We start from the raw sequence: 12858 nt of genomic DNA on the forward strand, positions 1-12858 counted from the left end.
ATGCTTTTTTTTATGATTTATTTATTTCCATTGGAAAGGTAGATGAACAGAGAGAGGGAAAGACAGATCTTCCATCTGCTGGTCCAGCCCTGAAATGGCCTCCACGGCCAGAGCTGAACCCATCTGAATCTAGGAACGAGGAGCTAGGTTCCCTGTACAGGTACAGGGGCCCAAGGCCTTGAGCTGTCCTCTGCTGCTTTCCTAGGTCACAGGCAGGAAATGGAGCAGCCAGGGCCCAAACTGGCACCCACGTGGGATGCTGGTACCTGCTGGTACAGGATTAGCCAGTTGAGCCTACATGCTGGGCCCCCATTCTATTTTTTGTCTGATTAATGGTTTGATTGCTTCCTGTTGGTTCTGGAGACACCAACTCTGGTCAAGGACTGCGGAGGCGTAGGGGCTGAGATAGGCCTGGCAGAACCCCAGGCCTGTCACACTACCACAACAGACCAGTTTCCCACTGGTGTTGGCTACTGTATGAAAAGTCAGCACCAGTTGTTGGAAAAAGAGTTGATGGTTGGCGAAATTTAAGCTGTGTGTGTGTGTGTGTGTACAGACAAGGAAAGTCTTCTAGTGTTGTGAAATCCCAAGACAAATCTTTATAGTGACTTGGTCTGGTTTCCATTATCTTTTATTTCTCTCTGGCACTAAACATCTAGGCACAGAGGAAAGGCATAAAAAGTATGTCATCAACTGAGGGGTGTTAATTTGCAACAAGTTCGCACTGCTTTTTCTGTCCCTGCCTGGTGCTTAGCCACACAAAACATCCAGAGACGCCACTCCGCTGCCAGCAGCGAGCGGGCCAGACTCATTTCCGCCCGAGGACAAGGAGCGCCAAACTCATTTTGAAGGCTGTGCTGTTCCCTCTGCAGTTGCCTCTTCCCCGCCAGGCTTTGTGCTTGCCGGTCAAAATAGCACTCTCACATCCTTGACGCTTTTCCTAAAATTGTCATAATTTATGTTCTACGAAGTGTATGAAAGAGGCTTGAGTTTGGCTAAGAATTTGGAGCTGGACTCCTAAAAGCCACTGTGCTTCCAGGATTTGAGAGACGTAGCTTTTCATTGGATTTGCAGCTTTTTGTTGGTAGATGTTTTGTTTTTCTGATCTTACAACCTAGTCAAATGGTTTGTAGAAAAATGGCAGTGGTGGGGATCTCTTCAGGTGTCGCCTTTGTCCCAGCGTCTTTTGGAGGGTGAGGGTGTGTCTTCAAACAGCTCCACCCCAACAGTAGAGTTGTAAAACATGTAATACACAGTCTAGCTCAGGCAGGATTTGTTTGGCCTGTGCGCTAGCTCTTTTAAAGCACAGTGTAGGTTACAAGCAGAGGCCAGTGAAGGTGGAATGTATTTGTTGGGTAGTGTCTTAAATAACCATGCCTTAATTCCCATCTTAAGTCGTGACTAAGCCCAGTAGTTACCCTGGGTACAAGGCCTCACCTGGAATTTAAAGAATCATCATGATGCCACCATGGAATTGTGATAGCCACAAACTAACAGCTGCTCGTCATTAACGTATCTGTTGTTGACCAATGATTCCTTTTGGCTCCTGAAGACCCTCATTTGGCCTGGGCTGGCATCTGCTTACAGAGCTCACAGCAATTCTCAGTGAATGCTGGTTGCATATTCACTTCTGAGCCACAGGGACTTCAGGAGAGCCTGGCAACTAAGAGGGACCTGTGTTGAGGAATGGACAACGCCCAGAGGATGGATCATTTGAGAATGAGCCCTTCTCCAGGCACTACCTGTCCACTCCTGGCCTTTTGTGCATAATGAGTCACGGGGACTTTCTCACCAAGCCAGATGCTCCCACACCTCTTGCCTAAGCTCGATTCTTGGTAGGAATTTTCATGACCTTGCCAAACCTGACTTTTCCTGCATGGTATGTGAAAATGTACTACATGTTCCTTCATCCATCCAGGCAGGAACAAGAGGCCACAGTTTCCTATTCATTCCTCAGCTGGCTCTCAGCCTTCCCTTCCTTTGGTCTGCTCTACTGAGTTGAGGGAGAGGCAGAAGGTGGAAGGACTGGCACCAGCCACCTTGAATGGGCTTGAGAATCCTAGTTGCACCTGCCATCCTGGATAAAGAAATGGCAGAGCAGAGGGAAGCCAGCTCCTCCAGGGCCTTGACCCTGCCTGACAGCCGCCTGGGGATCAGGGTGGAGGTAAGACACCTGCCTGAGTGACTCTACTCCTCCATCCATTGAAATGATAATTCTTCACCATCCATTTCTACTCTGGAAAAAAAAATTCCCACCAAAATTTCCCTTTTCTTTCCTCTCTCTTCTAATAATGCACAATCCTGCTTTTCTCATTTTCTTCACTTCCCACCTTTTAGCTAGGCAGTGTAAGGCAGATATTGATTCGTTCTTTGGCCCAGAATCTTCAAATTGAAATTTATATTTTATGGGCATGGTGCCTGGGGCCTAGCAGCTGAATTCCTCGCCTTGAACATGCTGGGATTCCATATAGGCGCCAGTTCTAATCCCAGCAGCTCCACTTCCCATCCAGCTCCCTCCTTGCTTGTGGCCTGGGAAAGCAGTCAAGGATGGCCCAAAGCCTTGGGACCTGCACCTGTGCAGGAGACCTAGAAGAAGTTCCTGGTTCCCGGCTTTGGATCGGCACAGCACCGGCCGTTGCAGTCACTTAGGGAGTGAATCATCGGATGGAAGATCTTCCTCTCTGTTTCTCCTCCTTTCTGTATATCTGACTTTGTAATAAAAATAAATAAATCTTTAAAAAAAGAAATGTATATTTTATAATGTGATGGTTTAGTGATAATGTCAGCATCATTGGTGCTAAAAGTCAGTGCATCATTTGAGAAGATATGAAAGGTTTGCCTCACACACTTTGACTAGTCCTGTCTTCTATACCAAAAGGGCTCATTTTGGAAGGATTCAGACCATGAGACTGTCTCAGTAATTTTCAAGCATGATTCAGACTGGAATTATTAAACGCTGCTTCCCTTCTCTTATCATCATATACCCAGTGTCTTCCGAATGCTTGCATTTCCATAAAAAGGAAAATCACGTGAGAAGTGTGTGGGCTAAAATTAAAGCTTGTGTAGCCTGAGTAGTCTGAGTGTATTTTTGTATATTTTTAGCTCAGAAGAGAATCTGCATGACAATTCGGTGGTACTGTTTGCACAGCTCTTATGGTTTCATATTCATGGGCTCTGCGTTTGCAACGCCATAAGAAGCTTTTGAGAAGAAAAGCGTGCATTGCCTCACTTAAGAATGTAAATTCTGACAGGGATTGTGTTCTGAGAACTTAGCTGCTGCTTTCTGCTAGAGAACAACAGATTCCCTGGAGCCTGCTGGATAAAGCTTGGGCTTAGCAGGGTATAAACATCCTTCGGATTAGAATGAGACACATCACTTTCCCGTCGTCTGTTGACTTTAATGCTATTTTTAATACCTTCAAGTTATCGGAATGTTTTTCTAGTCCAGTCAAACTCAATACTAATGTGAAGTCCACTAATCCAATGCTTTAAAGCTCCTAATTTAATGAAAACCTCCTTGTCATTCTGGCCTTCAAATCATACTGTTGGGTAGGCTTCAAATACTAGCAATGGAGTGATATCCAGAGAGCTGCCAGGCTCTGATGGCCTGAAGGCTGTCAGGAGGTTCCACACATTCGCGACCAAGGGCAGGCTAAGGGCTTTGTGTGTTCATCTGCTCTTAATTCCTCAGAGGTCCCACGGGGTAAGCTCCTTGGTCAGGATCACGTCAGCGGGAGGCAACAAAGTCATGCTGTGACTTGGTTATGAATCTTGTATCTTACGCCAACATCAACACCCCTTAAAGAGGTGCCAGTTCTATTGATTTTACTGGAGCCTAGCGCCCTAGAATAAGGACAGTCACAGGCTTGGGATAATTGGAGACAGACTCTTTGGAAGTGGGGGCAGTGGCCAGCTTGCACACACGAGACATGCAGGACAGCATGGTTACCTAGCCTGCAGAACAACCCGCCCCCTGCCCACCTTCTGCCAGTTGTCTGCGAACATTACTGTTGGCACCATCTGTGATCCTGGGCAGGGAAAGTATCTTGCACATGCTGCCTCCAACCTGGTGCTTGTAGGTAACATAAACTCGAAAAGAAATGCCAGGGGAATAGCCTGGACCGAAGCTGTCCTAGAGGCAGCCTAAGCAGAGGCAGCAAGAGGCAGTGATAAGCGCTCATTTTGATGAAATTCCAGAGGCCCCCTGAACTAAGAGTCATATAAACATCTCAGAGATTAAGATATATAAATGTTAATATTTTTAACGGGCCCGGCGCTGTGGCCTAGTGGCTAAAGTCCTCACCTTGAATGTGCCAGGATCCCATATTGGCGCCGGTTCTAATCCCGGCAGCTCCACTTCCCATCCAGCTCCTTGCTTGTAGCCTGGGAAAACAGTTGAGGACAGCCCAAAGCCTTGGGACCCTGCACCCACGTGGGAGACCTGGAGGAAGTTCCTGGATCCTGGCTTCAGCTCGGCATAGCCCCGGTCGTTGCATTCACTTAGGGAGTGAATCATCGGACGGAAGATCTTCCTCTCTGTCTCTCCTTCCCTTTGTATATCTGACTTTCCAATAAAAATAAAATAAATCTTTAAAAAAAAAGATATACAAATGTTAATTTTAGAACAATTTTAGGTTCAAAGCAAGATTGAGCCAAAGGTATAGCCCTCAGAGTGGGGCACTTGTTACACTCGTTGGACCCGAATCCTCACATCAGGGCCCACTCTGTGTTGAACATCCAATGGGTCTGGACAAGTTTACAGAGCCGGATATCATCCACTTTACCCACTGTGCCACAATACCAGTGCCACATTGGCATCAGCTTTCTTCCATGTCTTTTTGTGACTTGATAAGTCATTTCTTCACACTAAATAATATTCCATCATCTAGATGTGCTGGTGAATCCATTTACCTACTGGACGACTGTTGGCTGCATCCAAGTTTGGCGATTCTGAGTAAAGCTGCTATTAACACTCATGTGTGGATGCCAGTTTTCACCTCCTTTGGGCAAATGCCTAGGCATTGGATTACCGGATTCCATATTGAGAGTGCGTTTTGTTTTGTAAAAATTGCCACCCTGGGGCCTGGCACAATTGTTCAGCGGCTAAATTCCCATTTTACATGTGGCTGGATCCCATATGGACACTGGTTTGTGTCCCAGCTGCTCCACTTTACTCTATAAATCTGCCTTTCCAATAAAAAACAAATTCATCTTAAAACTAAACAAAACCAAACCTGCCATGCTGACTTCCAAGCTGCCTGTCCCATTTTGCTTTCACACCAGCGATGGCGGAATACTCCTGGTGCTGCAGCCCTCCCGAGCATTTGGTGGTGTCTGTGTTCTGGCGTCTGGCCACTCCAACAGGTGTGTCGTGGCATCTCCTTGTGATGCTGTATGGTAGAGTGCCTGTAGATGCCCGTTTGCCATCTGTGTATCTTCTCCAGTGAGTTGTCAAAATCTTTGGCCCATCTTTAAAAATCAGGTTGCTTGTTTTCTTACTACTGAATGTTTGGAGTTCTTTGTATGTGACATTCGCAGATGTTTTCTGTCTGTCTGCAGCTTGTCTTCATTCTTCTAAGCCTCAGGCCTTTGCAGGGCATCTTGGGTAAGACTGCTCCAAATCCCCCCCTTTTATAAAGCCCCTTCTCCAGCACCCAAGCAGCAGGTGCCTCCCCCCAATGGTATAACATGCCTGGGTTCTTTGGCACTCACTGCAAAGTTAACCTTTCAGGGGCATTTGTCAACTACAGAAAGCATGGCAACCAGCCAGAAAAGCAGTCCCCACAGCAAGCATCTGCTCATGCAGCTTGCCACTATGGTGGCCTGTGGATGTCACCAGCACATGACCTTGCCATCTGTAAGACTTGATTTCTGGGCCTGGGCCTGGGGCCTAGCAGCTAAAGTCCTCGCCTTGAACACGCTGGGATCCCATATGGGCACCGGTTCTAATCCCGGCAGCTCCACTTTCCATCTAGCTCCCTGCTTGTGGCCTGAGAAAGCAGTCAAGGGCAGCCCAAAGCCTTGGGACCCTGCAACCATGTGGGAGAACTGGAGGAGGTTCCTGGATCCTGGCTCCGGATTAGCACAGCACTGGCCGTTGCAGTCATTTGGGGAGTGAATCATTGGATGGAAGATCTTCCTCTCTGTTTCTCCTCCTCTCTGTATATCTGACTTTGTAATAAAAATAAATAAAGCTTTAAAAAAAAAAAAAGGACTTGATTTGAGCCAGAGCTACATTCCCCTCCCAGCTGGCTAGCAGAATGAGAAATGAGACCATGCCCAAGTGCTGCCTTGTAACAGATAAATATTCTAACCAAAGGCAGTCAGAGGGATTGAGAGTTTCAGGAAAGGAAATAAACTTTGGTTGGATTTCCAGAAGAAAGTGCCCCTGTAGCCTTCAAGATGGCCGGGATCCCCCAGCGAGGTAGGGATGGAGAGGCAGAGCTGTTCTGGCTTTTTCTGCAGTCTCTTTGTTCACGGTAGTGCCATCCCTGCATCGCCACTGATTCTTCACTGTCTCCTTTCACTGTCCTGCTGGGTATCCATGCACTGTTCATTTATTTAACAGCTCCATGTTATGTGCCTTCTCTATGCAACCACACCCTGCCAGGGTAGCATGGCTTCATAGTTGATGCTGATGTTGTTATGAGTAAATTGGTGTCTAGGTCTGGACTGTGGTTAAGTGGTTTGTTCCAAAATCTCGCCACAGTGAAGGCCTTGTTGAGACAAGGGCCTTTCGGCCCCTGCTGTAAACCTCCATCCTGCCTGAATTTTTGCAAAACCTCCTGTGCTCAGGCAGGCCATCAGCGCCTCCTTCTCTGTAGTCACTACTCAATCACGTCCGCTCATGTGAGATGGAAAGGCCACACTGATGTTGATGATGCTATGAGACAATCCAGTGAGTGTAGATTATGGAAAACCATGGAAACAAAACGCTGTCAGTCAGTGGACAGGAAGAGAATGAGCAGTCAACCTTGAACGTGTGAGTGTAGAGTCAGCGTTTGCAGGGCAGGTGACCTGGCTGGGACACACACCCTGGGCGGGGTGCTGCTCTTCCTTCCTTTCCCTTTCTTGGTTGTTAAGATCAATTTATTCAAAAGGCAGAGTTACAGACAGTGAGGAGGGAAAGAGCGATCTTCTATCCACTGGTTCACTGCTCAAATGGCTGCAACAGCTGGAGCTGGGCTGGTCTGAAGCCAGGAGCTTCTTCTCAATCTCCCCTGTGGGCACGTAGAGCCAAGGACTCAGCCCATCTTCTGATCCTTTCCCGGGCCATTAAGAGGGAGCTGGATCAGAAGTGGAGCAGCTGAGACTTAAACTAGGGCCCAAATGGGATGCTGGCATTACAGGTTTACCCCTATAACCACAACACTAGCCCCTGGAGTATGTTTTTCTTTTCTACTTTTTTTTCTTTTTTAAAGATTTTTTTTTTTTAATTAAAAAGGTAGATTTACAAAGAAGGAGAGATCAGGAAAAAGATCTTCCATCTACTGGTTCACTCTCCAAATGACCACAATAGTTGGAGCTGAGCCAATCTGAGACCAGGAGCCAGAGCTTCTTTCAGGTCTCCCACACAGATGCAGGGGCCAAGGGATTTGAGCCATCTTCCTCTGCTTTCCCAGGTCATAAGCAGGAAACTGGATTAGGGCAGGAGCAGCCAGGACTAGAGCCATCATCCATATGGGATGCCAGTGCTGCAGGCAGACGCTCAGCATGCTACACCACCATGCCAGCCCCTGAAGTGTGTTTTGATCACTCCTATTGTAGTGGATGCTGTCTTCATCTAACTGTACTTAACTCAAACTCATTTTTCCCTCTGGGAAGGAAGCCAACTAAAGCTCAAGCATAGGGATTGCTAACAACAAGGAGATCATTCTAGAACACGCAGGCCCTCTGTTCCCACCCAGTGTGTGGCTGGGCTGAGTGGGTCCAATCCTGTGCGTGTGAGCTAATCTTGTTGAATGTGAAGCTTCAAACATTATGCTGGGGGCAAAAGTAAAAAAAAAATATATCTTGATAAGGATGAATTCTTTTTTGAAAACCACTGTGTGTGGCCCTGGCATGGTAGCCTAGCAGCTAAAGTCCTTGCTGTATATCTGACTTTCCCATAAAAAAAGAAATCTCTTTAAAAAGAAGAAGAAAAAAAATCATTGTGTTTTGTAATATCTCAAAAAATGAAATGGTAAAATAATCTTTTGCTATTAAAGTTGAGGAGGAGGATGCAACTCTGAGAGATGAGGGGAATGAAACTCTAAAAGCATTCTGCACTTAAGGCGTGCTTGGCAAGTCAGCCATAGTTAAACCGAAACTAGAAAACTGTAGTCACAACATTGAAGGTGGAGTTGATGAAGTTGGTAGACCCAGAGGGACAGTCGGCAGTTCTCCCAGAAAGCTGAAAATATGTCAGATATACCCTAGGATCTATGTGTTATGGGTAGCAGGGGACCAGCACCATGGCATAGCAGGTTAATCTACCTGCAGTACCAGTCCTGTTTGAGTGCTGGTTCAATTCCTGGCTGCTCCACTTCCAGTCCAGCTCCCTGCTAATGACCTGAGAAAGGATCAGAGGATGGGCCGAGTCTCGCCACATGGGTGACCTAGAAGAAGTTCCTGGTTCCCAGCTTTGGACTGACTCTGCTGTGGCTGTTGAGGCTATGTGGGGAGTGAACCAATACATGGAAGATCTCTCATTCTCTATAGTTCTCCCTTTCAAATAAAAATAACTGAATCATACAAAAAAAAAAAGAGTGCTAGTGCCTAGCCTCCACACCTCAGTGTTGTCCTGAATATTGAATTCAACATTGAATATTGAGTTTATTAGTAGTAAAAATATGATTGACAGACAGCATTCATGAGAGAAAAACCCCAGAGCTATGTTCCTAAGGGTTTCCTGTAGCCCTCAGGATTAGCACATAATATCATAACCAGTGAGAAGGGGAGCCGTGTGGTCCTTGCGGTACAAGAACTACTAGGAGGGCCCGGCGCGGTGGCGCAAGTGGTTAAGTCCTCGCCTTGCACGCCCGGGATCCCATATGGGCGCAGGTTCTAATCCCGGCAGCCCCGCTTCCCTTCCAGCTCCCTGCCTGTGGCCCAGGAAAGCAGTCGAGGACGGCCCAAAGCTTTGGGACCCTGCACCCGTGTGGGAGACCTGGAAGAGGCTCCTGGCTTCGGATCGGCATAGTATCGGCCCGTTGCGGCTCACTTGGGGAGTGAATCATCGGACGGAAGATCTTCCTCTCTGTCTCTCCTCTCTGTATATCCGCCTTTCCAATAAAAAATAATAAAAATAAATCTTTAAAAAAAAAAAAAAGAACTACTAGGAGGGCCCAATGTGATGGTTAAATCCTCAGTGCGCACAAGCTAAATGAATGTTAGCTTATGGCCCAGCCGCTCCACTTCCCATCCAGCTCTCTGCTTGTGGCCTGGGAGAGCAGTAGAGGACGGCCAAGGCCTTGGGATCCTGTACCTGTTTATGAAACCCAAAAGAAGCTTCTGGCTCCTGGCTTTGGATAGGTGCAGCTCTGGCCATTGCGGCCACTTGGGGAATGAGCAGCAGATGAAAGATCTTTCTCTGTCTCCTTCTCTCTGTAAATCTGCCTTTCCAATAAAAATAAATCTTAAAAAAAAAAAAAAGCTACTGGGCATTTCAAGACAATGGACAATGCTGGCAGAACATTTAGCCTAACCTGGCTGAGCCCTAAACACTGCCACCCCTTGCCACTGAGGAACTACCACTCATTGTCATAGATCAGCAGAACTCAAAAAAAAAAGTCATTGGTACCAGTTTTCTGTCACTCAAAGTCAGCTTGCACGAACTTGATCAAAGGCTGTTGGGTCATTAACTACAGCTTTGAAAAACCCATGAATAGCCTTGTTTGAGGATCTCATACTCCTTCGAGGTAACTTTTCTTTACATTCGAAATGTCAGGAGTTCAAAGCCCTTGCTTTTACCCTTCATCACTTGCAATGGCCCTCCAAGAATGTTCTTCATCCAATCTATGACTCAGAGGATCCTGGAGTGCTTCAATACATCACTTATGCAAAAATAATTTGAGCTCCATTTTCTAAAAAAAAGATAAAAATTGGAATGAATATAGGTCCTGTGGAATTTTGAGACTATTAGTATCAAAAATATGGTTGCCATGAGGCAGTAATATGTGATAAAACTGTCAAGATAAAAGAGTTTTACTCAAAATCTTGGTGTGTAAGAGGATGCCTGTATATCATGATACAGACAGATTAATCTAAAAGTGAGGAGAATAAAAGAGATGTGATTCAATCAAAAGCCACAAGTGCATCAAGCAGGTGGCTCCAGATTCCCTTTGCTGGGTTCATTTTATATTAAGAGCTAGCAGCTAATGATGTAATAGTAAAAAAAAAAAAAAGAAAAGCAGGGGAACTAATCTAACAAAAATCATACTTCTGAACAAGTTAAAATTATGGGTTTATTAAATAAGCATAGCATGTTTTAGCTAGAATGTTTGCAGTATGTAAATATTGATTTGTTACTTGGACTCCGTGACATTAGCCAACCGGCTGTCCTTGGAATAGAGACTTCCTGTGTTGTTGTGTTCGCTTAATCTACTCCCGCGGTAGAAGCTTCTGGTCCATTATTTGAATGGATCATTGGCAAGTTCCTATCTGAAATATTTTTTGTTTAACCTATCTGAAATATTTTTAGAACTTTAAAAGTTGTATAACCTGCAGCTATACACGGATTCTTTTTAGTATAAAGCTACTATGTTGTCTGATTATAGTTTCCCATGAGGCCTTTCTACATTCACCACTCCATCTTAATTTCCAGTTTCCATAGCTTTAATGTGGAATGAGAAGTTACAGATATTCACCAAATTTGGGAAGCACAGTCCTTCTCAACTGCTCATTTTTCTCATTGTTTTATCCCTTGTTTTGATAGTGTGTTTGTTTTAACTGTGATTCCGTTCACAGAATCACACAGGCCAGCAGGTGGCAGTTGGTGTTTTATTTTTTTCTCTTTGTATGATTTTTTTTAAGAAACTTATTTTTATTTGGGTCCTTGCTAAGCATCCACTTTAGTTTTCATAGAAACATCCCCCCTTTTATGCATACATTTGACTGTTTTGCATAGTAGTTGCTTCAGAGTTTGGTAAAAACATAAGAAATAACTTGGTAACTAGTGGGAGCATAAAAGCATAAACTTGCTAGAGTAGAGTGTGTAAGCCGCTTAGAGTTCGCTGTGCATTGTGAGCACTTACGGTCTGTTGCAGAGGGATCAGAGGACCTCAGGCCTGTTATACAAGGACATGCCAGCTGGCCTTCCTCACGGTCAGGGATTATTAGGTAAATAAATCCTCACCACTGTGTCCCCAGTCTAACTGACGTGGGAGAAATGGCATAAGACGGACGTCCCTGCATGAGTTTTGATTCGTTGCCCACAACTACAAATCATGTTTCCATGGCTTCTCCATGTGCCCCAGCCTTTGCATCTGTCGTTTGTGCCTGCTTAGTCAGCCGTCCAAACATGCCTTCCCAAGTGTGGTGAAGATCTCTTGTTGTGCAGAGGTGACACAAACAGCATTTTATATGTGTAAATCGTTGTGGCGCTGGGTCACAGTGCAAAGAAGTGAGGAAGCAGAGCAGTTTGATATTTGCGGCCCCAGCCAAAGAATGTGAGGCCACATGGCAGGGAGTGGCTGAAACCACTTGGTGTGTGGCCCAGCCCTTTCTCGTCTATCTCTAAGTGGAAAGAATAACCAGAGGTAGCGGATCTGCGGATGTTTCTGGAACGTTCTATTTGGTTTTCTAAGCATTCGTTATTAAAGGCCAGCTGCTTCCAATCACCGCCAAGGAAGTGACCCAGCCCCCAAGGGACGAAGGGCCACCTTCGAGGTCCAGATGTTCTTCAGAGCATTCATCTTTCCATTTGAGTTATCTGATTCTTTTTTTCCTATTTTTCCAAGGGTTTAAAAATATGGTTACTTGTTGTTTTGCTTTGTTTGTTTTTAAGTGCTGTTGAGGGCCTCATGGAGTTTCCCTGGGAGACTCAGATGTCGGGTCCAGGCTTTGTCACTTCAGAGTCCTGTTCGAGATTCGACATTTCCGGTGGGCTCGCTATCTTGAGTCTCATTCTTCGCCATCCTCATCCTCCCTCAACCTCAGCTGGAGGCTCCGCTGCACCCTAACCACCGAAGCAGCACCCCACAGGGGAGCGGGTGCCCTGGGGATGTCCTCTCCCAAGTCCAAGTTCCCAAGACCAGGAACCGCCAACTCAACCTTTGCGTGTTCTCTCCCCCTCTCCTGTAGGAAATGTGACTGGGAACAGTAACTCCACGTTCATTTCCAGCGGGCAAGTGATGAACTTCAAAGGCGACATCATCGTGGTCTACGTCAGTCAGACCTCGCAGGAGGGCACGCCGGGGCCGGGGGGCGCGGCCGCAGAGCCCGTGGGCCGCCCGGTGCAGGAGGAGACCCTGGCGCGCCGCGACTCCTTCGCCGGCAACGGCCCGCGCTTTGCAGACCCGGGCGCGGGCCCCGAGCTGTGGCCCGGCGGCAGCGCGGGGCTGCAGGAGCAGGGCGCGCCTGGACCCGAGAAGGCCTCAAGGCCGGTGCAGGAACAGGGCCAGGCCGAAGCCTGAGCGGGGCCTTGGGAGTCTGCATCCAACGCTGGTGTCACCCTGCGGGCGGTCCTTCCTGTCCTCCACCTGCTGCTGCCAGCGCGGCGCTCACCTGCACCTGCAGGGAGCCCTCGCAGCCCCGCGCCTGGGGCAGAAGCGGCCTGCGGTCCCCTCCATCTTCTCTTGTGACACTGCCAAGCACCGGTACACTCACGGAGATGGCTGACATCGTCTGCCCCCTTGCTCTCCTCAGAAGTAAAGGTGT

General features: G+C 46.9%; 1 protein-coding gene across 1 annotated transcript in view; it reads left to right on the forward strand.

The window, feature by feature from the left end:
- TNFRSF11A (TNF receptor superfamily member 11a) overlaps positions 1-12614 on the forward strand; it is a 58836-nt gene extending 46222 nt beyond the window's left edge. The window contains exon 10 of the mRNA XM_040984677.1: positions 12283-12614. Coding sequence (XP_040840611.1) covers positions 12283-12614 — 332 coding nt within the window. The remainder of the gene's footprint in view (positions 1-12282) is intronic.
- Positions 12615-12858: the final 244 nt, after the last annotated feature.

The sequence above is a fragment of the Ochotona curzoniae genome, unplaced genomic scaffold, assembly GCF_017591425.1.
Source record: "Ochotona curzoniae isolate NIBS_2020 unplaced genomic scaffold, NIBS_Ocur_1.0 contig_43, whole genome shotgun sequence".
NCBI lineage: Eukaryota > Metazoa > Chordata > Mammalia > Lagomorpha > Ochotonidae > Ochotona > Ochotona curzoniae.